Source organism: Camelus ferus, chromosome 10 (assembly GCF_009834535.1).
Source record: "Camelus ferus isolate YT-003-E chromosome 10, BCGSAC_Cfer_1.0, whole genome shotgun sequence".
NCBI lineage: Eukaryota > Metazoa > Chordata > Mammalia > Artiodactyla > Camelidae > Camelus > Camelus ferus.
Window position 1 is genome coordinate 22,853,817 of NC_045705.1, and position 25,134 is coordinate 22,878,950.

At 47.4% G+C, this 25,134-nt stretch overlaps 1 protein-coding gene across 7 annotated transcripts in view; it reads left to right on the plus strand.

The window, feature by feature from the left end:
• PRR5L (proline rich 5 like) overlaps window positions 1-25,134 on the plus strand; it is a 131,187-nt gene that overhangs the window by 83,407 nt on the left and 22,646 nt on the right. For 6 of the 7 annotated variants that reach the window (XM_006195033.3, XM_032488477.1, XM_032488475.1 and 3 more), the window contains exons 4-5: window positions 11,156-11,204; window positions 23,498-23,555. In XM_006195033.3, coding sequence (XP_006195095.2) covers window positions 11,156-11,204; window positions 23,498-23,555 — 107 coding nt within the window. The remainder of the gene's footprint in view (window positions 1-11,155; window positions 11,205-23,497; window positions 23,556-25,134) is intronic. The other variant, XM_032488479.1, reaches the window with a different exon arrangement.

Sequence of the window (25,134 nt, forward strand, 5' to 3'; positions counted from 1 at the left end):
CCTGGAGTGGGCAGAACATTAAACAAGGCCATTATTTGGGGCTTGTTTACACTTAGTTAAGGCCTCTGTTAAGGGCCATTGAGGTGTTTTAAGAGCCCTGCTTTCATTAAAGCCTTTTGAGCTCAGAAGTAAACAGAGTTGTGTTAAAGTTCTACCCACGGGCTTGAATTTCACGTAATAATTACACAAATATGAAAAGAGATAACAGAGGTCATCTAGCCCAAGGCCTCCTTTTACAGAGGAGGAAACTGAGGCCCCGAAAGTTGAGTGACAGGGCCAAAGCTGGGTCAGCCAACCTCCTGGTTGCAAGAGGTGAGTTTTCCTCCAAGAACTAAGATCCTGGCCTCTCCGTGAGTGTTCCTTAGCTCACAAGAGACGTATGAGTAAATAAAACAGTGACTCAGGGACGTGCTAATTGTTCCTCACATCAGGAGACTGATCCTGAAATTGTACTTAAGACCTTTGTTTATGGGCAGCTAGGAAAAGTACAGGCACGCAGATTTCCCCAGCCCTGTTAACCCAGGGGCTGCTAAGTCAGAGTCCTCCGGTACCCGGCAGGTCTGAATGGGTGAAGCCGGCCTGGAGGATGGAGGTGAGAGCTCTCCCTCTGTCCAGGATTCCCCGTCCCCCTGGAAGAATGCAGGTCCAGTGACATGCCATCTTATTTCCCCAGAAGAACCAGAAATTGAGGTTTTTATGTGAAATGTCCTGTCTTTTAAATGCTGGTCAATAATCCAAATGCCCCCAAACATTGGTACAGGCCAAACAAAACACGTCTGTGGGCTGAATTTGATCAACAGGCTGCCTGTTTATGAGATGAGCTGTAGCTCGAGTGGGCGGGCCTCTCTGGTGAGGGGTGTTGCACCCCAGATTCTGGCGCTAAGGCCACCCCGGCAGGCGAGAAGGGAGCAGACGTGGCTGGAGGTGCCAGGGAAAGCGGTGGGCGCCTCTCACGTTGAATGTAATATTCAACCCTCCTCACAGTCCTGGGAGGCAACCGTTTTTCTCAGTAGGTATTTTAGCTACAAAATGGTGGGTAAGAGAAACAAAATAACTTGTCCAAGGTCACACAGCTATGAACGGTGGTCAGGATGTAAGCCCCTCTCTGACTTAAGTCAGTTGTGTTAGTTTGCTCAGGCTGCCATACAAATGCCATCAGCTGGGTGGCTTAAACAGTAGACAGTTACTTCTCACTGTTCTGGATGCTGGGAAGTCCAAGGTCAAGGTGCTGGCGGATTGGGTTCCTGGTGGAACTTCCCAAAGGCCCCTTCTCCAAATACCATCACCTTGCCCAGGGTGGGGAGGGTGGTAGGGCTCCAACATGTGACTTTGGTGATGAGGGGGACAATCTTCAGTCCGAGTAAAACCCACGCTCTTTGCATTATATTGTAGGGTCAGAAAGAGAGGTTCTAGGCTGAAAGAAGGGTTAAGCCGATGGTCTTGATCTCTCTTTCTGCCTTTGTTCCTTTCCTGAGGCCTCCGGGACCCCATCTCTCACAATGTGCTGTGATTCTAGCACTCCTCTGAGGGCCACGACACTCCCCCAACCCTCCTTTCCATTGTTGGGTTTAAGGGGGCTGCTGGATGTTCCTCACTCTGTTTTGAGCAATTTTCAAGCTGCAGAGAAACACATATGGTTGGGTTTGAAGCTAATTGCCCGAGATGTGAATGGAGCACAGCATTAAGTCAAAGCTGTCAAAAACCAGAGCTTCGATGAGCCATGCTCTGGACCCTCCATCCCCTGTTGTTCTTTAGGATGGTGGTTAGGATGGAGATGGGTTTTCCCATCACAGACACTTGGAGAATATAGCTGAGAACATGAAACACATCCCAGGTGTACATGTGACCTGGTGTCCCAAGCTGAATAAAGTGAACCCATGTTTGCAAGAGCTGACCTGGAAATAAACACAGCTGCCCTTATTTCAGGAATTGAAATGCCAAAACTGACATGCTACTCTCTGGTTACAATCAAATAGACAGGTTTTGATTTCTCTTTTCTCTCTTTTTGTCTTTGGCAAGGCCTGTTTGCAGAATACAATGGTAAAGTTACCAGGGTTGAGGCCCCATCAGGTGGGGGAGGGCACAGGCGGTAGGGATGGAGGAAGAAGGCGTGAAAGGAGAGAAGGCTGTTATTCTCAAGCCCAGTTTTCAATTATGACAGTTCCATGTGCAGGAAGATCTGTGCCAGGTTTAAGAGAATTTTTTGACCTGTTAGGAGAGTAGCTTTTGGATTCGGAGAGACTAGGGATGAAGATTAGACTAGCTGTGTGACCGTGGGTGAGTTACTTCCTTTTTCTAAGTCTCTGTTTTTTCTTTTATAAAATGGGGATAGTAGTGGCATCCACCTCGTGATGGTTGGGAGGCCTGGGATGATGCTAGAAATGTTGTTCATACAAGGTTTGGTGCCTAATAGATGTTAGCGGTTAGTACTCCTATTGTGGAAATTTGGCCACAATAAAGTGATGAATGATGGACGAGTACCACACACCAGAACCCAGGGCAAAGGGGTGAACTGCCCTGTGAACAGTACTGTATCAAGTGTTCTCTGGCTGTTTGGATGAGGTGAGCTGACTTTGAACTAGAGAGGTCCGGGCCAGGCTCCTCCAGGAATGTACTAGGCTGGAAGTTTGAGTGAGGCTAAGTTCTTACAAGGAGAGCCAGCTGTTTCTCCTTTCTGCAGAGGAAAGAACAAGAGGAAATGACTATCCCAGTTCTTCATTCAACTCCAGCCAAACAGTAATAAACTTTGATGGATTATCCAAGTCCAATGTCAAATCCTAAATCAGCTTCCCCAGGTCACCCCAGCCAGCCCTGGCCGTCTTTCTGACTGTGGATTCAGTGTGTTCCCTGGGAAATGGGAACTCATTTAAAGATTAGCCAATGCAAAGGATGTCCAGGGAAGTAACTTTTATGTAACTGGGTCCTGAAATGCAGTCATCGCAAATAATTGGTCTTTTCTTCTAAGACATGTCATCAATCAGAATATTTTCTATTGTAACTACCTTAGAAAACAGGGCTTGCAGATGGTTCTATCCCAACAGGAGAGAAAATGACCCCTCAGAATAGACATATTCTCATGAAATCCCGTCGTCACAATCTACAATTCAGCCTGTCCCAAGTGTCTGTCTGCAGTGGCGTGGGCTGGGCCTGGATATCTTCTTGGTTTAAATTCTCTTTGGGACACTGCTGTGGTTTTTGAGGCCCCTCTCCAGCCTCAGGCCTGATGCGGCTGCATTTTGGCAGTGGGGACAAGTCTGGGTTCGAGGTTTGGGTTTTCACGAGTTTTCCCCGGAACCGGAATGGCCAAACTCAGATACTGAAGCATGCTCTTCCTAAACACTCTTTTCAGCCAACAATTCCAAGGATTATAGAAAGTTAGAAAAGGGTGAGAAAGTTGTGATTTGTGTGTGCTGGTTCTTAAAAGAACCCATGCAAGTAGGTTCTTAAAAGTGCACCCACCTTTTGATTGGCTGGGGCGGGGGTATGTAGAGGAAGGGGTCATTGATGCTTTTATTCATTTAATCAGGGACGATGTTTTAAGTGGGGTGATGGGAGAATCCAGATGCGGGGGATGTGCGGAGGGAGGGCGGGGAATGGGCGCATGGTTGGGTGTCACCATTCCTCAGTTGAAATCTGAAGGCGGAGCACTCGGGGGTCAGGTGCAAAGGGCAAGGGAGGATACAACTAACCATCTTGCCACCGGCGTCTCCATGCCCTCCCACCCCTCCCTCTTCCTGGGGGCATTTTTTTTTTCTCAGCAGAAATAAATGCTCAGAGATGAGGTTTCCGGAAACCAGAGATGAGTTATCTGCAGCTGGCCTGAGGCAGGAAACTCACATTTTCCTTCTCTCTCCCACCACCCTGCTTCTGTTCTTGTTGGGAGGGAGGTGTTGTGAAGGAAACCCCAGAGGTTTTCAAGGAAAGAAGAGCTTCCAAGAAGTGAGCTTGATCTGTGATGGGTCGGAGTTGTAACGTCCTCCTTCTGAGTCAGTTGGCTGCCTGCAGCCCCAAAGGGAGCCCCACCCCAGATTGTTCCAGTGCCATGAGGGGGTCTGTGGGCTGTCGGGGGATCCACAGCTGGCGGATGAGCTGGGAGGGGGCGAGAGGAGAGTTGGATGGAGTCCCCGGGGCAGGCTGGCAGAGGAAACCGGTCTGAGACAGATTCCGTGAGGCAATGTTAATAGCCAACTTGAGCGTACATTTATTTAGTACAGGCCAGGCTCTGTGTGTTAACTCCTGTGAAACTCACCGCACCCTATGAGCCAGGTACAACCGTATCCCCATCTGACAGACAAGGAAATAGAGGCACAGAGAGGGGGAATAACTTGCCCAGAGTCACAGAGCTAGTTAGTAGCTGCCCTGGGACTTGAACCTGAACCTCTCATGTTCCTTAACACCCAGTAAAGTGGGCTGCAAGAGGCCCCCAGCCGGCATCGTCCAGATTTAAGGCTGAGGATGTAGATTCACTAGCAGATCGTGAAGTGAGTGGGGCATTGTCTCCTGGGCACCCCAGTTTGGGAGGAATTCAGGCGAGATCTTCCCTTTTTGGCCCAGCTCGCTCTGCCTGTGTGCTGACATCTTGTATCTGCTCTGGTGGAGAGACACTTGTCTTTGGGGGTGGGAGGAGTAGTTAGAGGGAAGTGGCTATTCGGAAACCTCGGGGCTGGCCCCATGCACAGTGTTGGCCTGCACAGCGTTTAGAAATCAGGGCATCTCCCCTAAAAATCCAGATCTCTCTGGAAAGTTCACATCGGGCAATGCTGGACCTGGACTGGTCATTGGGAGCGAGGCCTGGCTACTGACTTTGGCGGAGTTTGCTGTAGCCCCCACTGTCCGTGGCTGCCCACTTCCCTCCCTCACCTTCCCTGCCTGCCCCTGTGGGAGTGGGGGTACCACTGCCTGATGTTCAGGTTGGCCTCAGTTTGAGATGCAAGTCTGCCAGTGTGTGGCCCCAGGCAAGGCTCTGAGCACCGGTCTCCTCATCTTCAAAACAAAGATAAATTCCTACCTAAGAGGCTATTGGAGAATTCGAGATGCTTTGTGCCAATGGTGCGACATAATTAGGAGCTCTGTAAGTGCTCTTTGTTGGGTTTCTCCATCTTTTTTGCTGTCTCCAGCTGCCACTCATTGGGGTGCAAAAAACAGAGAGGGGTGAGAGTCCTAGCATTTTATCTGAGTCATGCACCCCGCCTCTGACAGACCCCCATAGAACGGGCCAGCCGAGGAAAGAGGCGTTTTCATGTGTCACTGTTTAAAAGATGCTGCCTCCTTGAAACACGTCCTGTTGCAGAAGCAAGGTGGGTGATCTTGGAGACTTTAACGGTCAGGTCCGACAGGCACTAACCCTTCTACAGCATCAGGCACGGGACCCCGGAGGCCCCCTGCTGTTCCTAGACCATCAGGGCACTGCCTGGATCCCACCAAGGGGGCTGGGTCCTTGGGGCAGCCCCTGATTGCCAAATGGCACAGAAATACTTCACAACTGATATGGCTGTCTTGACTCGTGCTGGCTAAATTTTAGCCCTGCGGCACCTGTCTCCTAGCTGTTTCACCATCCTTTGGGATTTTGCTGCCTTGGGGCTTTCCCTGTGTGCTAGGGAGGCTGTGGCCCACATCCAAGGTGCTTTTTTCTCTACATCATCTCTGCCACACCCTGCCCTGCCTGCCCTCCAGCCTTCCCTGTGCCCTTAAACCAGCTAGAATCCAGCTGGGGCTGAGCCTTGTTTACCTTCGAGCCCACAGAAGTGGGAAGTTGAGTTGACAGGAGGGTGAGGGGTGAGATGGCAGGTCTGTGTAATAACAGGAAATTCTGTCATCTGGGGTGATGTCTCACCCGGTCAGCCTGGGAGGGAGAGAGAGGGAGATAATGCAGACCAGGGAGTGAGTGGTTCCCCTTTTCTCCCTATTATGGTCTTCTCGGCTTCTGACTGAACTTTGTACCCTGTTTCTCTTTTGGGTTGAGTCTCACATGAGCATCCCCTTATTACTCCCAGGTCCCCACTTCCTTCTCTTTCTAGCTCAGTGGCTGGTGCTGGTGGTGCTGATGGTGGTGTGTTGATGGTGATGATGCTGGTGGTGGTGCTGGTGGTGGTGCTGATGTTGGTGGGTGGTTATGGTGCTGATGGTGCTGATAGTGCTGATGGTGGCGGTGGTGGTGGTGGTTAACAGTGGGATTCTGTTTTCAAGTGAAACCCAGCATTGGAGCCTCATCCACGAAAACAGATGAAGCAGGAGCTGCTTCCGCTGGGATGCTGCTCTGTCACAGCCCCCAGGCCCCAGCAACCTTTTCCTCCAAGCTCTGCCCCAACTGTCCTACCTTTCTGCCCTTTTTTTGGAGGGTGGTCTGGCCCTAATAGACGGCCCCCTTCATGAGTTTCACCTGGGTTAGGAAATGCTGGTCTGGCAGTACTTCTAAGAAGATGCTGAGAAGCAGTAGGATGGAGTTCTTAGGAGTGTGGGCTCGGGGTCAGCAGACTTGGGGAGAACCGTAGTAGCTGACACCTACTGAGCCTTTCTGCGTGCCGGACCCCTTTCTAAGGACGCCCTTTTCTAGGATTGACTCTTTTGGCCCTTGCAATAATCCTGTGAAGTGGGTGTCCTTATTATCCCCATGTTCCAGTTGAGGAAGTAGGTACAAGGGGCTAACCTGTACAGTTAACCTGCAAAGGTTGTCACTAGCCACACATCTGTGCAGCGGCAATGCCTTGATACTTGGCATCTTTGGACAAGATGGTGCCCCTGCTCGTGAGAGAGGGGCCCCGATGGGCAGGAGTCTTTGTCTGAGCCCTTCCATCCTTCTCTTCTAGTGCCTTGCACCTTGTCTAATACAGAGTAGGCTTTCGCTAAATGGCTGTGATTCAACGAATTGACTCATGCATGGGGTCCTGATGCTCTATCAGTCACCCTTTCCTTTTTATGAGGGAAACTACTGCCGAGTGCCCCCTGAGATGGTCCATCAAGGCAGAGGGGTGGAAAATCCCTTTCTCTCAGTTCAGAAGTACTCTTTCCTTATAAGCCAAGTGCAAGCAGAGTATAGAAATAGATGGTGGATCTTGCACTATGACTCAGCTGCAAACTGCTCTCAGGTTGGCTCGGCCAGCACTGCCACTCCCTGCCCACCCCCACCCCCCACCCCGAGCTAAATTCTCGAATTACCAGCCTGAGGTGGGTTTGCACTGGCAGATTCTCAGCCTTGTGGGATTCTCTGTTCCTCTAGCACGTTCTGCTTCCTGATATGGTGCCTTTGATGTGGGAACACACTCCCACAATTCCTTCTCGGCTTTAAGCCATCTGCTGGTAACCTTGGTGGTGGTTATTGTTAATTAAAAATTTTTTTTAATATCTTTGAGTAGGATATGTCCACAGGGTACAAACATTTTAAATATATAATGAGATGTACAGTGAAGACTCTCCCTCCCCTATACTCCAGAAACCCAGTTCCTACTCCTATGCCAAAGATACCTTTTCTTCTTCGTCTTCTTATTTTTACTGAAGTATATTCTGTTACAGTGTGTCAATTTCTGGTGCACAGCACAATGTCCCAGAGCACAGTGTCCCAGTGATGCACATACATACATATCAGATACCTTTTATTACAGTAGTTTGTTGGCTATTATTTCAGAGCTTCTTTATGCATATATAAGGAATATTTATGGAAAAGCAGCTGGGGATACTTGACACTTTATACAAGGTCCACAAACTGGGGTCTGAAGAGGTGGTTTGATGTCTACAGCACAGTGTCTCCCAACGTCAAGGAATAAAGTTTGCTAACCTGTTTCATTGCTTTACTTAATTTCCAGCAGCTGCTTCAACCTTCTCCAGCCTCCTACTTGGGGAAGATGGAGAGGAGGAGATAAAACCCAGTGCACTTATATGTAATTAAAAAAATGCATGTGTGTTTTGTGTGTTTAAACATCAAGGTACCAAATACTTCACTTCAAGGGGCTTCCTGGAAACCAAATCACATAGCTGTGATGGAACAGCAAGTTAGAGCAGATCTGACAAATGAATTTGTTGGTATTGTGTAAATAATTATATATACTTTTTTCTTCCCTTCTCACAAGGTAGCATATTATATACTCAGTTCTGTATCTTGCATTTTTTTATGTAGATCTTTCCATATTACTTAGAGCACTTCCTTTTTTTTTTTTAACAGTTACTTAAAACCTCATTGTATGAATGAACCATAAGTTTTAATGAGCACTTTATTGGTGCACATTTATGTTGGTTCCTGTATTCCACTGTGGTGAAAGCACTATACATATATGCACTGACTATTTCTATCTCACGCTCAGACAGAAATACGACAGAATTTTGTAAGAGACAGAGCAGCTTACTGAGTTACCTGCCCAGGACAATAGAATGTTGATGTAAGTGATCAGGTACGGTCTACTGTGTCATGATACTTCAGTATAATGATACCAAGTGGAGAGGGAGAGGGTTTTGAACTCAGGATTTGGTAAAAGGACAGTTGTGTGGTTCTCTAACACCTGGTTATATATAGTCCACTACCTGAAGCAGATTCCCACACCTGGTCTGGTCCCGCTTCAGTAAAGGACTGAGGACCACCCTTCTCGCTGTGGTGGAGGCATTTCTTCATACTCTGCTTCTTTATTCTCATCCATCACCACCTTTGCTGCCCCTGGTGTGGCTGCTGTGCGCTTCTGAGTCCTTTTTGCTATGCCTTTGTCTTGGCAATTGCAAGTTCACTCTTTAGTCTCTGCTCCTTCATCAGCTGATTTCTACCTCAAGCTTTGACTTCCTGGAATGCGCTGCAGAATTCTGGCCTTGGCCATGGCTTGCTGCTATAATATAAGGGTGCTCTCCCATCCCCGTCACTGCAGCCTTTCTGCCCTTCCTCATAGACAGGGGAGGAGACTTCTTGGGGTCCTCAGTTGGGTAGCATCACCATTCTCCTGGGTACCACTGTGAAAGTCCCTGGGCAATAATTTAACTAACTAATCATGTCCAGCCGCAGTTCACGATTGTTTCTCCTCCGCCTTGATCCAGGGGAGTTTCCATAACTTGACCTTGAAATGCCTACCCTTACCGCTGACCTCTCTCTCTTTCTGTTTTGCCTGAAGCATCATCATTAGTTCAGTGTTTTTCCAGTGTGAGTTCCTCAAGACACCAATTCCATAGCATATAATTTGGTCTCAGAACCATGTTGGTCCCTCTACGTCGTGATACCCAAGATATGCTTGAGAAACTGTTACAAGTAGCCCATTATTAACTTTTTTCCCACTTTTTTGATGAAGCTTGGCTTCTTCACTTAATGGTTTTGGGACTTCCCAGAGGCCATGAAGACTTTGTTGGGAAGTGTTTCTGGCAGCCAGAAGCTGCATCCCTGCCTCTTCCTGTTTCAGAGCCTCCCCGCCAGGGCTGCCCACGTGATTTCTGTTTCCTGTCTGAGAGATGCCTCCAGCCTTGAACACCAGCCGTGACCTACCTGCTCTTGGCTCAGTGACTGGCAAAGGCTTCCCTGTCTCTGTCAGACCCGCCCACAGTCTGGGCGAACCCCCAGGTTCTGAGGACAAGGTGGCCTTCCAAGAGCCTGCCTTTAACTTGGATCTCAAAATGCAGTGTCCACCACAGACACGTTTTTCTGTCCTGGGAAAAGGAAGGTGTTTTCCTTGCTTTCCAGCTTTCCAGGGCTCTTTCTGGTACAGAAACTTAGATCATGGATGTCTCTTCTTCCTCTGACTCAATCTTAATTGTGTCTATCTTCTGCGCCTTGTGACACCTGGCTATAACTTCCTGTTTATCCTACAGTGGCACTTGGGAATGTTTTTTTTTTTTTGGAGGAGTTAGAACCCAGCAGATGTTGTCGGAACCTTGAGTGTTTGCACCTTAATAACCATGGCTGGTGGGATGTGTAAATGAAATCAGCGGAAGTCATGAAGACTTTATTCCCTAGGGAGCTCATTGGAGCTGATGAACTAGTTATTCTTGGCTCACCTTGTTTAGATCAAATTAAAGAACAAGCAGTAGAGATGGTCCCATGATTTGTCACAGGGAGAAGGGGGTCTGGTGCCAATACCCCCATTATTAATTTTTATTTAAAAATTTTTTTTGAACATTTGCTTTTTGTTCATTTTTTCATTCAGGTTTTTTTTTTGGAAGGGAGGTAATTAGGTTTATTTATTTATTATTATTATAATTTTTTAAATGGAGGTACTGAGGATTGAACCCAGGACCTCGTGCATGCTAAGCACATGCTTGCTAAGCACACATTCTACCACTGAGCTGAACCCTCCCCCCAATTTTAATTTTTTTTTTTTACCACTTAAGACTCTTTAACCTTATCCTGGGAGTGGGTTGATTAACCTACTATCTCTCTACACCCTTCCCCAGGGATGTACGCTCCTTGGGGGCAGAGACCTCCTGTCCTGTTCACTTCTGTATACCTGGTGCTAGAACAATGGCTGGCACATAAAGGGAAGCCAAGTGAATGTTCGTGCTGGATAAGTAAGATCTATGTGAAGGACTGCTCAGTTCCTCGGGGATGGGCAGTAAGACCACTCAAGCCATGGCACCCAGCTGAATGTCTCTGATGGATCTGGGGGTGGGACGGGGTGGGGTTATACATGAAAATGTTGAAGTTACAAAAGGTCTGGGCTTGAATCTTAACTCCGCCACTGACATATTTTGGGGACCTCTCTGAGCCTCAGTTTCTTTATACATGAGGAATAATAATCCCCTCACACACACGCACACACACACACTTTGCAATCCTTGGTTGAAGAATGTATGAAAAATGCATTTTAAACCATAAAGTTGCAAATGTAGGGGATTACAAAATTGGGCTCTTTCTCTTCCTTTTTTTTTTTTTTTTTTTTTCTGTACATGAAGCTGGTGCCTCGGCCTGCCTCCGCCTCTATTAGATTTAGGATCTGCTGTGGCTACCCTCTTGAAATGTTGGCTTTGTAGAGTGGACTAAAGAATGGATCCCCCTCTAGGATTCCCATCACCCCGATTCCTCAGTGACCTTGGCAGAGGTGGGAGGTTACTAGGGCCTAGGAAAGGACACTCCCTCCTCAGGCCTGGCCTCAGTCCCTGTGCCCCTGGTGAGCACACCAGCTTATCATGCATCCGTGAACGGGACTCCCTGAGCTGTAGCCTCAAGGGCTGCTTGATGGTTTTTCTCTCTCTCCAGGCGGCTGCTGAAGAGTGAACTTGGATCGTTCATTACAGACTATTTCCAGGTAAGCTACTTGGGTCTGAGCACGTCATATTGTGCATCTGGGTACACGTACCTAAAGGGATGGCCGATACTGTGCACCCGGACGTGACTTTAACATCCAAAACTGTGTATCGCTAGTTCTCACTATGGGCTCTGTGGTGCAGCGGCTGTGGAGGGGTACAGGGCAAGCCTGGTCCCTGCTCTTATGGGGATTGCCGTCTCGGGCAGTGGTTCTCAGGCTCTTTGGTCTCAGGGACTCCTTTATGCTCTTAAAAATGATCATTTATTTTGAGTGACCTCTAGCTGTCTTCACTGTATTAGAAATTAAACCTGAGAAACTTTACAATGTGTCTTAATTCGTTCAAATAATAAACCCATTCACACGTGAGCATAAACAGCACTTTTATGAAAAGTAACTTTTTCAGAATTAAAAAATTGTTAGAAGGGGAGCATTGTTTTATGTGTTGGCCAATCTTTGTCTGTAGACTGGAGGCGCAGACACCCTAGGTGACATCCTGGGGCCTAGGATGTCTGTCTCACAGCCAGTCTGTTGTGTTATTGCATGTCATGTAGTCTCTGGAAAATTCCCCAGTACATTCAGGGAGGATGCAAGGCACATAATAGCTTAGTGTTTTAAGGAAATCGTTCTGACCATGTGGAAAAGGTCTGGGGCATCCCCCAGGGGACCCCAAACCACACTTTGAGATCTGCTTCTCTAATGCCATTCCCTCCCACCCCCATGTATGGTATCTAGTTAATTCTAATTATATGTCCCTTTAGCCAAGTTTTCTTGTCACTAAACCTCTTGGTCTATTCTGTTAAAGACAGAATTGGACCAGACAATCTAACATCCCTCCTGCCTAAAAACTTGTTGTTATGGGGCCAATGAGTTCAAGATTCCAGGTTCAGTTAGAGGTTGGTTTCTAATCCACTGACCTGAGCTGCCTTCCTGACTCCAACCAAAGGCACATGGAGGGAGGCTTGAGGGGAAGGTGTCATGTAACTGACTGGGTGACACTTTAGTGAAGTCAGACCCCCCACTTTTCACTTATTAGCCAAGAGAGCTTGGGCAAGGTGCTTCAATTCTCTGTGCCTCAGTTTCCCCATCTGTAAAATGGAATAAGAAATATGACCTACCTTATAGGTCATTGTATGGTTTATTACACAAAATAACACATGCAAAGCACACAGCATAGTGTAAGGGGGGCTGGGGCAGCATAGACAAATGCTTAGAGCCAGACTACCTGGGTTCAGTGCCCAGCATAGCCACTTCCTAGCTATGTGACCTTGGGTAAGTTTCTTTTCCTCTCTGTTTCAGTGTCCTGTTCTGTAAAAACAAGGGTCTTGGACCTAATCTTAGTGGGTTTTTGTGAAATTAATGATGATTCATAAAGTGCTTTGAACAGTGACTAGTGCAGAGTAAGACAGGATAATAACTGTTTATTAAATTCACAAAATAGTTGACCCTTGAACAACATGGGTTTGATTGTGTGGGGCGCCCTTATGGGTGAGTTTTTAAACAATTATCTTTTCAAGTATACTATTTAATTTATTTTTTAAGTTTTTTTTTTTAGCTTTATTACATTTTCTTTGTTTTGGTTTGTTTTGGGGGGGTTAATTAGGCTTATTTAATTTTAAGTGGAGGTACTGGGAACTGAACCTAGGACCTCATGCATATTAAGCACGCACTCTGCCACTGAGCTATACCCTCCCCCTTCCCAATGTGGATTTTGTTTTTAATAGTAAATTCTGTAGTACTACAGGATCTGTGGTTGGTTGCGTCTGTGGGTATGGAGGCCAACTATAAATTATATGCAGATTTTCAACTATGTGGAGGATCGGCCCCCTTCACCCACCGTGTTGTCTGAGGGTCATACTTGTTATTCTAAAGTGTAATCCATCCCCTTCCATGGAAAACTAACATAAAAATACATAACAAATTGGTTTCAGGTTGGTGATATTCTCTAAGGTGAGCATAGTTTTTAGATTGTTGCAAGTTTTTAGGTTTTAAAAACAACACAGGCATCCTTTCCTTTTCTTTCCATAAATCAGGAAGCTTAAACTTGTATGTGCACTGTGAAAGAATGACAAATGTCAGTTGACACACACACACACATGCACACACACACACCAGAGAATGGTCACTCTAAATCTGGACAAAGCAAGACCCAGCAGAAGCCTGGAATTCAATCAGGTCAAATGTCTTAGCTGTTTCAAAGGAAGCCCCTGTCCAGAAAGAGACAAACAAAGATTAAGAAAGAGATAGTTAGTCACAAATGTGAATCATTTCTGTTGCCCTTGACTCAAAGGTCAGTCGTGCCCACACTCTCTTCTCTTGCTGTCTCTGGTGATGGAGTTTTAAATCCAACTACAGAGAAGTGGTTTTTTCAGTCCCTCCTGGAGAAATCTGGCCCAGCTGCCTTCCTCGTTGGCATTTAAAATAGACAGGGTTCTGTGTGGCTTCAGTCGGGTTTTAAATGTCAGTCCTCTCTTGGCACTGGGGGCTGCCCCTCGGATGGGTGGGGGAGAGCTTTTGGGTGGAGATATGTTTATCTGGGAAGCCCTGAGGTTTGGGGGGCAGTTAATACTGCTTACAAAGTGTATTAGACACTTAACAGCTGGTAACCACATGTCATTTTTATCAAGAGCTTAATCAGAGAAACTGCTCGGTGAATAGTCAGTCTCTTTCTAGGGGTGTGGGGTGGCAACTGGTTTTCATAGTTTTGAATCTGGGTTTTTCCTTATTTTAAGGTGCTAGACTGGAGAAAAGTCTGTCTTCGACCCTGTTTATTGAAATGTCCGTTTTAAGTCTCATGTGGGCAAAGAGTTTTTTTTTTTTTTTTAAACTGTGTTTGGTTCCCCAGTCCCTAGAAATTCCCGAGTACATAGTAGACGCTCAATAAACTTTCTTGGGAGAGAGGGAGGGGGTGTCCACCACGGAGATTTTAGGTGAGAGGTTTTAGGTGGTGCCCGCAATGGCATTAAATGACACTCACCTTCATGGCTGGGAGTTGCTTCCCTTCCTCATTTTCCTTTAGCTCTTCTCATCATGCCAGGGAGAACCTTGGTTTGCGCCCTTGTGACTGTTACATTTCTGCGAGACTTGGTGATCTCTCGTTTAAGGAAGAGAGAGCAGGTTTCAAACTTTGTGTCTTCAGCTAGGAGCATGGCCTGATTAGGATTTTGTAACATCGCTTTGTTTGCGCTGAGTTGATCCTTGAGTTACATTCTGTTTACGGTAAATGATGTTGCTGTGGTTTCTTTTTTAAACATATGTGTGTTTTTAAAAAGTGGATTGATTTAAGAAAAATAGGAGACAAAGAATAATAGTGTAAGTGGCCCGGCCTGTGGCCGAGTGGTGAAGGCGGTTCACGAGAGACTCAGGTTTGGAAAGTCCCATGTTAGGCACTGCTTAAAAAATGGGCTGGTTCCACAGCTACACCAAGAAGACCTCTTCGTGTAAGGAGGGCAATCCGGGAGAGAAGGCTGACAGAGGCGCCCTTAGCCTTCATGCTCAACTATCAGATGTTGTTTCAAGAAGGAAGCTCAGAGCAGGCTCTGGAAAGAACGTTCCTCCAGCAAGGAGGAGGGAGGAAGGTCTGGGGGCAAGTGAGGGACAGAACCCAGGAGTGGACAGGTAAAACCTCAAAGCTGCAGACGTGGTTACTGGGGAAGGTGATGACTGGGCTCCTCAACGTGGAGGCTCAGATGACTGCCCCCGAGCCCCCGCCCGGGCATCCGCACTCAGCAGTGAGGTCTGTGCCCTGAGACCCAGAACCCCCAACCCAGAGACCACTACTTGGAAAAGCCATCACTGGTGTTCTGCTTTGGAAAGTGAACATTCTCGTTTTGCAGCTTTGAAGAAAGACTCACAGAAAGAATGTCTTCAGTGAAGAGTAATGAAAATGACCTGAGGGGAGGGGAGGGGGAAAGCAGGTGGGAAAAACTATGCTTATCTCGTGTCTGCACGCAGAGAAGACAGGCAGGCCGTTTGATGGGCAAAAGCCCAGAGAGATTTCCTAAGACACTGGCCAGCTAAATCTTTGACATTTCCAGCATTGATTTTCCTTCTTCCTCTGTCTGTTTTGAAGTGTGCCCGAAAGAATAATGGGGGTTTCCAACAGGGACTCTTCTGTCCTGGAGACAGCTCTGAGGGATGATTGGGTCCTTTTAACTTTGAAAATGGATGATATGAAATGCTCTGAAGTTTTCTACTACCTGACTAGGTACCTTGGTAGTTTCGGGTACAGGGATGGGAGGGAGGGGTCGAAGATAACACCTTCTGTGCCTCTGCATCTGCTGGCTGTGTTGTGTCTGTTGAAAGCTTTTCCCCAGCCCAGAATGTTAAATTCCTTTTTGGTGGAATCATAGTTTTGCTTGACACAGAGACTCAATGTGTTGTCAGTGGCCTTGAACAAGAGAGTACCGAGAAAAGGGGAAAGTTGGCCACCATACGCGTCAGTAGGTCACGGATAGCCTAGTACTGTTTGATATAAATATTTCCATCTATTGCTCATACCTGTGGGAGTCTCAGGAGGCCAGTTTCCCCTTAATGCATCATTATCAGAGAAGATTCATTGAAGGTATGTAGCACATGGCAGTTTTCTGAAGGAGAGACCCACAGAAGCATCTTGGTCACCACAGTGTTTGAAATTGAAGTGCAGGGATGTAGATGTGTCCATGTGGGTAACACACAGCCTAGTGTTAACTAAAGACCCAAATGGATGGTAAAGGCTTAAAAAAACAGGCCCAGAATAAATACATTTTGTAGGGACAAAGATAGGACTTGTAGGGACAAAGATAGGACTTCTTACAAGTGTGGGCTTGTAAGAATCCACAGAAAGCTGGGTGGAGAGACAGTAAAGAGTGGGGGAAATTATTTCTGCAATTTCCAAACCCAAACTGAATAAAGGAGAAAAGTGTCACCTCTTTTTTTTTTTAAGCCAGCCAGAGAAGGCTTCTAAAATAAGTGGGATTCCCGAAATTGGAAAAAGGTAATTAGCGGGACAGGAGGTAGTAAGGGACAATTCACATGTACTCTGCTTTGAAGGTAAAATTGGGGCCAGTGTATAAAGGGATTCTGAACAAGAGGAGCTGGGCTCCAGTGAGAAGATAAGGAATAGGGGAGAGGAGCATGCGATTAGAGGTTGCATTTTTTATTTGGCCAGATCTTGGAAGAGAAGCCTTGTGGAGTCTGTGGATATTGGGGTGGCCTAAAGCTTCCCTTGGCCACTAAGCAGGAAGAGGATGGGGTGATGCTAGTCTGGGGGCTCCCAGGAGGATCCCCAGCTGTTTTAGGCTGCCTTCTGTGGGGCTGCCCACCACCCAGCGTTTTCCTTCCAGCCCCTTTTCCAGGCTTAATCTCCTCAGCAAGTTACACGAATTTCATGCATTAATTTGAATATTTTTATTGTACTTTACTCAAATTTTCTGAAGATAATGGGAAAAAAATGAGTCTTGAAATTGATAACCATAGATCTTAATATAATTGAGATCAGGGTGGAAATCCATGGGCATGTTGAAACTGCAAAGCTTCAGCCTCGTTGGACTGAGTTTATTGCACGTTCAATTGTTAAAGAAAGAACATCTAGGTACAAAATGCCGCAAATAAATCACTCGAAGATGAGCTCCAAAGATGAGGTGTAATTAGGGAGTTTATAATCCTTCTTAGCTCCACGGGAATAGAAGCTTTCCTAATGTCACCCGAGTGTCTTGTGGAGTACGTGTTTTCAGGAACCCATTGTAGGTGAAATTGGGTGACTTCCAGGAGACCAGGCGGGCAATGGCAGGAGATGGGGTCAGGGTATCACTGCGGGGAGGGGCGGAAGCCAGGGATAGACACGAAACAGTGGGGCAAAAATACGTGAAAACACCAGCAATTCTTGAGAAGTAAAGACTGAGGTGGGAGGGCTGAGAAATGTTTGTTGGACATGGAAAGCCACGGGGCAACTTTCTCGGAGGCTATTTCAGAGCTATGAGGCCAAAAAACAATGGTCATAGTAACAACAGCAACTATTTTCAAGCATTTATGTGCCAGGCATTGTTCTAAGTCGGTGCTTCTCAAAGTGTGGTCCCTGGACCTGCATCTTCAGCATCACCTGAGGATGTGCTGGAAAAGCAGATTCTCAGGCCCCACCTCAGACTAACTAACTGCAGATAAACTGGGAGGTTGCAGCCCAGCAGTCTGTGTTTAGCAAGTTCTCCATGATTCTCATGTGTGCTTAAGTCTGAAAGCTGCTAAGAGCATTTTCTCCTGCGCTCAGTCATTTATTCCTCCTGACAGCTGATGAGGAAGATTTTGTTATTCCCATTTTGCATAGACTGCAACTGGACCTGGGAGAAGGGAGGTTGTTATCCAAGGTCATACAGCTAGAAAAAGGTAGAGCAGAGATCACACCCAGGCCATTTGGCCCCAGAAGAAAAACATTTGTACTTTAAATGTTGAAAATGTCCTGTAGGTGTCCCCTGAAAAACCTCAGAGGAAGGAAATTTCTATGTTTTTAAATTTAAATTTTATTTTCTTACTTCCAGCAAGACAGACAAGGGATTATTTTCCCTTGTAAAACAGCTTTTTAAAAAGGTCAGATTCACCCTTTTAACTACCAGCTAAATGGTGCTAAATGAAGAAATAGCATTTGTACCAAGTTTTAAAATTTTTTGAGTCTCCATTTAGGGCTTTCTCTCTGGTTTCCTTACACCCACCCACACCCCAACCCCCACCCCAGGATGGGCTTATTAAGAACTCTCTGGGCCTGAGGGTGAGCTGTGTTTGTAAGACTTTTTGTTGATTATCTAGGAAGGCATCCAGGTTCACAGGAAATGTAGACATCCTTAGAGATGACAGCTGCCCTTTCAGAGTCACAGAAGGGAAAAGAAATGGAGGTGGCCCATGAGTTCCATCCCTGGCTTGGTACCAACCACAGCAACCTTTGCCCCGGAGATGCATGCCTGGAATGGAACTGTCGCTTAATACGCGTTCTCGGTGGGCAGAGTCACATGCCCCCAGACCCCTCGGGGGTAGGAAAGAATGTCTCATTTGGGAAGAGACTCCACCTGGGAGCCAGGTGTGCCCCTTGCCAGGTATTAAGTGTGGATAATGGAGAGGAAGGCTATGGGATAGCACCTTTGGAGAGGTGGAGGTTGGGGAGCTGGCAGCAGCATTGGGCAGCAGAAAGACAGCATGGAAGCTTGGCTGGAATCTAGTTACATGGCCTGAAATTGCCAAGCCCGCTGCCCCCAGTATCTGTGAACTGAAGGGATCTCGCCTACTTCCCCTTGTGGGCAAGAGCATAAAAAACCTCTCCAGCTGACAGGGTAGGTGAGCACAATGCCTAAAAACACCAAACCCTTCTGCCGGGTAGGTCTGGATTCCAATCCTTGCTAGAACAGGTACTGGCTGTGTGGCTGCAGGCATGTGACTTAACCTCTCTGAGCCTCAGCTGTCTTAGTGGTAATCTAGTTGCAGTCATAGCACTTACTTCAAAAGGCTGATGCAGTTACAGATGAGGTGACGTGTAAAGTTCTTTGTACATAGTCGGCAGTCAACAAATGATAGCTAGTCATATCTTAGCATCTTTATCGTTATTGCTAAAGTAAACCCGAGAAATAGGCTGGGGGAAAGACTTGGGCTGGATTTTGGCCAACCTGGGTGCAAATTCTGGTCTCACATTTATTAGTTGCTTCTCTGAACCTCAGTTTCTTCCTCTGTGTAAAGGGGATAAGTTTGTGGCAAAGGTATAGTGAGTTGATGAACGAGAGGGGTAAAACAGTGCCTGACACAGCGCAAAGACCAGTACCTCTACTGTCAGCCTTCCTTTGCTCATTATCATCTTCACTGCTAAAGCGTTAGGAGCAACGGGGGCAGCTAGGGGGTCCTTGAGCATTTACAGCATTCCTACCTTGCATGGAAAGTTCTTCCGTCTGGGAAGATGGAAGTAGCATCATTCTCCCCGCCCACTAGCTTGTTGGTTCCCTGTTTTTCTGAGTCCCTCTGGCCGGGTTGGGGAGGAGCCTGCTTGATGGGAGATGCACGTTGTTGCCAAGCTCTGTGCTCCAGCCGCCCACCCTCTCCTCTGCCCTCGCCCACCTCCTCTCGCCCCCTCTGTGATTACCTAGAATGAGCTCGATCTTTCCAGCCCGCTGAGGACTGCGTTTATTTTGGATGTCCTTCTGCAGACATCCTTGTTTTTGTTTTTGTTTTTTTTGCATTTTTCCTCTGAGCCTTGTTCTCCTATTGGCAGCCCACTTTTCAATGTCTTAATAAAAGCAGATAGGTTAGTTCTTTTTTCACTTCTGGGATCCTCGGTTGCTTCATTAGAGTGCTGTGTATTCTTTGTCTACGAGCTTTTGTGGGGGGGAAGCATTCAGTAACAACAGGCCCAGTTCCAAGTCCCGAATCATTTCCCAGGTGGCCGCTACTTAATGTAACTGTCTTTTGGCTTGAAGCCTTTGGACTGGGGAGGTGATGGGGCTGGTGCCATGGGGCAGGGAGTGGGACCAGAGCAAAGTTGGGATCTTTTCCAGCTCTGTTCCCACACAGCATCACCACTGCCCTGGAGCAAACATCTTCTCAGCAGCTTCTAGAGTCAGGCATGTGTCAAGGGCTGGGAACACGGGCAGGTGAGGGCCAGGGAGAACAGATGCTTCAAAAGACAAAACAATGCAAGATAGCTGTCTGAATCAAGGCTGGTTTTCTTTTCTTTTTTTCCTTTTTCCTTTAGGTCTCAGCAGCCTTAAGTCCCACGGGTGTCCAGCTGGCGTGTCCTTAGGTGAAGTGGCCAGCAGACAGAGTGGGCTTTGCAATTTGCAGGGCCTGGTGCACAATGAAAACGTGGCTCCCACTAGGGTGGGGAAGACCACTCCCCTTCCCGGGGACCTGTTGCTGCAACCCACCGTAGACAGGGCCCCTAAGAGACTGTAACCTTCCTGCTCTCAGTACGCGTAGATCGGGGTGGTCAAGAGGCAGCAGGCGGTGGGAAGCAGGAGACCGAAAGCCCCTCCTGGAGAGGCTGTAGGAGACAGGACCAGGGATGAGCTGAGACCAAGGCCCTGGGGCATTGCTCAACCGCCCTATCAGGCTTCACTTGCAAAACACAGAATATTAAGAAGTGCAGATTGTCACTGGGGAGTACTAACTCCCAAGCATGAGGCCCTTCAGAGCATGAGGCTCTTAGGATTACAGGGCCCTTTGGAGCAGAGGGGGCCTGTGTGACTACAGATTCCCAGGAGAGAAGGTAGTTGGCTCAGTTTGGGACTCAGGCCGGATGGAGGGCAGGGATCAGGCCAATCAGCTAAGCTGAAGATGTGGGCTGGGTTCAAGGGGCTCGGGCAGGCCCGGTGGGCAAAGCTCCGCTGAGTAGATGGTGGGCAGTTCTCCAGAGAAGTGGGGCTGTGGTCAGGCTGGTCCCAAAGGTCCTGACTCACCTTGCAGGTGCCAAATAAAAGACGGAGACCATACTGCTAGCTGCAGTTTATTCAACTGAAAGATAAGAGCAGCACCTTCAAAGGTCTAGGAGTGTAAGAATTTTCAAGACGCTTTTGAAAGGTGCTTGAGCTTCCCGGAGAATGGGTCCACCTAAAAATGATCGAAACTGCGTGTGACCAATTGATTTGGACCACAGGACCAGGGAGAGGGGAGCATGACTAGATGATTCTTGTGGCCCCTTCTAACCCCAAGTTTGTTCCTCTTATTTTGGTTGAAGCTACAGAATTTCCATGCTGTGTATCATGAGAAATTTAAAAAGAATGTTTTCTTTTCCGTTTCTCCATAGTACACAGATAACTTCTTTTCCTTGAAAAAAGAATTTTTTTTTTTTTTTTTTTTTTTTTTTTTGCCCCAAATGTCTCCTTGAAGGAGTAAGACCTAGAAAAGAGGAGGAAGGAGAACCCAGGCCAATTTTTAAAGTTGATCTCTTCAGATACAGAGTCGTTTTTATCAAACGAAGAAAATGCCATTTGTAAAGTGAGAGCAGAATGTAACATATTCCTAAGAGCGTGAGAGTTTCAGGGACTCTATATCATTTTCTCTCCTCTTAAAAATATTCTGTCTTTCACTTGGATTTCTTAAAAGCAGAAAGTGGTCTGTAGCACCAAAACAGGGAATATACACTCAGTGAATATTTATTACTTCCACTGTGTTCTAGGCCCTCTCAGAGCCAGAAGGACTGAAATAAATGGCCTTCACCCTGAAGGACCGAAAATCCTAACACATAGGATATGGGGTTTGAATTAATCTTCTGTAATTAACTCAGTATGTAACCTGGACCAGGATTTTATTTCTTTTGGTGCCTTAGTTCCCCTCCCCCCACCCTTAAAACGTAGATTATGAAAACTGCATCGCAGGACGGAGTCTCTCTTCCATTGGGAGGTGCATCTCAGAAACATGAAATCAAGGAGGGTTTGTGAGGCTGTTCTGGAAGAAGGCCGGGGCATCTGTCTTGGCAGTAGAGTTGGTGACAGAGAACAGTGCCTCAGAAGGCCTTGCACAGAGTGCCCAGGGGACGTCCTGAGACTCTCATCTGGGCCAGTGACAGGGACCCAGGCGTAGGCCACAGGGTCTACCCCAAATGGGGTTTTTTTTTTTGCTCAGAAACATTCAGGTGGGGTGACTGCCGTCTGGAAACAACCCCCTACCCTTCCCTGACCAGCTCAGCTGTCCTGATTTTGCTAGTCTCTGTTGGGTGCCGTGGGGCTTTCTTGCTGCTGGGGTTCTTGTGCTTGGCGGGGAGACAGAGAACACAGTGACGAGTTCACCTTCATGACCTGTCTGTGCTGTGATTCCTGGTAAGGGAAAGGATATTTTTTTGTCCTTTAACAGAGTTCGGGCACTCCTATAGGATATGACTCTAACTTTGATTTGGGATTCCATGTTGAAACTAACTAGTGGCCAGTTGCTTTTAAAAATTAGATTATATCTTGTGAATTTTAATAGGATCTACAAAATTTGGTTCATATGTATTAGTCACAGAAATGTAATAATATCTTTGATACAATACTTAAATGTATTTGATGTAGGTCCATTCATCACTATCTTTATCTCCCACACCCTTTGTGAAGATAATTTGACTAAGAGCACCACAGACAGGATATGATGATGACTGAGAACATAAAATACCTAGTGAGTGTGTGTGTGTGTGTGTGTGTGTGTGTGTGTGTGTGTGTGTGTGTGTGTTTATAATGATTAATTATTACAAGAACTTTATGGCATTGCTAGTGTCATGCCATGTTGCAGATGAGGGACTCAAGACTCCAGGAGATGAAGTCCAAGGTCACACAGCTAGAAAGTGGCTGAGCTGAGACTTGAACCCCTGTCTGATGTCCAGGTTCTTTCCGCTCTGACATGTAAGCTCTCAGCATCACTGTAGCAGGGTTTTAGGGCTTTATCAAGGAGAGTACTAAGAAATGCATTAGGGGCTGGTAGGACGAACACCCCTGTGGATCCCCCACCCCATGAAAATAGGCCTTTGATAATCTGAAGATGTGAGGTGAGTGACAAGGCCTCCTTGCTCTCTGAGATTCTGTGACCTTTAGGGAGGCTTCCCGTGTCATATGGGACCAGCCGTAGCCTTTTTGGGGGAAGGAAGGGGTCTGGGAAGGCCTGCTGGAAGGCAGCAAAGCAGAGTAGGGAGAACATGGCGTCTGGAGCCATGAAGACTGGCTCTTTTTCCTGCAGGCAAGTCTCTTTACTGACTATCAGTAAAATCAGGGTCATGGCATCAACTTGGTAGGATTATTGGGAGGGTTGGAATTAGATGAGATGAACATAAACCTCTGATTGATGCAAAATGCTCAGCGGTCTGTTAGTTGCAGTTGCAAAGGGACTTAAGCTTACCCTCTCTTTCCCTGACTCTCCCACTCACACGCTCGTGGTGGACACATGCTCACTGCTGCTTAAAATTTCTCAGGCATTCTTTCCTGCTAGTGTGAGAAACCCCAAATTTCTCATTTTTATAAAAAAATCTATTATTTCTAAATAATATCCCACTGCCTCCATGCTCCCTTTTCTGAGTTCAGAGGAAGGGCCTGAAGGACATCGGGCGTCCACCCTCGTCCATCCGTAGAACTCAGCCAAACCTGTGGCTGGAGGGATGGGATGGTGGTTGGGTTTGGCTCTCGCCTCCTCCCTTTGCTGTGGGATGTCTCAGTGACTCCTCCGGAAGCCTTGGCCTTCCCAGAGGACCAAAGACATCTTCAGCGTGGAGGCGTGACTGGCACCCATGTGCCTAGAACCCCGTGCCCTCGCCCATTGGAAGCAGCTGAGGGTCTGCCACGCGGTGAAGTAGCCCAACTCTTGTGTCCTTTGTTCTCTCTTGGCAGAACCAGCTTCTCGCGAAAGGCCTGCTGTTTGTGGAGGAGAAGGTTCAGCTGTGTGAAGGCAAGTACAAGGCAGCGCTGGCACGGTGGGGCCTCCGACTCAGCCTTGGGGGTTTGGACAGCTGAACGCTCCCGGCCAGGGGAGGCGGGCTCCCCGCGCGGGAGGCTCCAGCCACTGCCCGTCCAGCTGGGCGGCGGCCTTGCAGTCTGAGCCAGCCACTCCCGGCCGTGCAAGTCAGACTGTGTTTGGGGGAAGGAGGGGGAGTTGGGGTGGCCTCTTTGGAGACCCCACTAAAGGGGGGTTTCATGGGATGCTTGGTGGTGGTTCTCCTCTGGAGGGAAAAATGATCCTGCAGATCCTGTCTGAGCCAGGCTCTTTCCTGCTGGCCTTTGTGTGATTTCTTGAAGTCAGACGTGCCAGGAGGTCTACCCATTAGAGGGACAGGAGTCTGGGCAGGCGCCCACTCTGTGGGATGTGATTCAATAAGCAAAGAAAAATTTCCCAGCCTTGGAGGATTTTAGAATCTGACTGACAGGCTAGAAAGTTACTGAACGAAGGTGGGAGATGGGGGCGAAGGCGAGACTGGCCAACCACGTGACTCCACAAACACGGATCCCGATCTTAGCTTGTCATCTGCTTCTTGGGTGACTTTTGGCAAGACTATGGTTTCTGTGAGCCTTGGGGTTTTTCCTTTAATAACTTTTAAATGATGAAATGGGACTAGGGGTTGTAGGGAGCATACAGAGCATAACCAGCCTAGTTTCAGACCTGGCACGTGGTAGGTGTGCAAACTGTGCCTTCCTTTCTTCCTACTCCAGCTGAGAGGCCTCTATCTGTAGGTCAAGTTTACTTTTAGATTCAGACTTATCAGGCAGTAGGTCATCCCTTTTTTCTCCCCCTTCCCTGGGAAAGACACTGGCATCCAGGGAAGTGTCTCCTAGAAAGACAAAGCGGGAAGAAAAATGAGAAACTGACACTGGAAGGTACCACAGGAAGTGCTCACCAAAACTTTGGAAAAAGAGAGGTTCGAAATTGACCTCTGTGTATTTGAGAGTTAACTGAATCTGCAGCCCTGTGTCCCTCAAACACAACTACGTTGACACTCATTCAACCTTAGAAATACCCACAAACCCAAGGTCTTGTTTCTGAATGACCTGCTTTGACGAGGGCTTCATGGCCTTTTTTGCATTTAGGAGTGAGGCGAGTACACAGGGTGGAAGGTGGCTGCCTGGTCTCTGCCCACATTATTTGTAAATCCCTTGGGGAGTTATTCCATGCTCCTGGAAATGTGGGAAACCAGCGTTATGAAAGAGACACTGAGCAAACCCAGAGATTCAAAGACCCTTAAAAGGGAAAGTTGAATGTCTCTTGCCCAAGTGACACCCAGTGTAGCTACACTCAGAGTGAAAACCTGGGCACGGAGCTGATGGGCTAAATGCAGGGCATCCAAGGTTCTGTGCTTCGGCTCCAAGGTGTTCTCTCTGGGTCGCTTGCCGTCCTGGGGTCCAGGTGTTGGGGTCCAGGTGTCAGGGTCCTTTTTGCACAGTGAAGGGGGCAGGTAGGGAATCTGTAGGGTTTTCACAACTTCAACCAGAACATCTCCACTTTTTAATTTATGTGTGATAACTCCAAGAAAGAT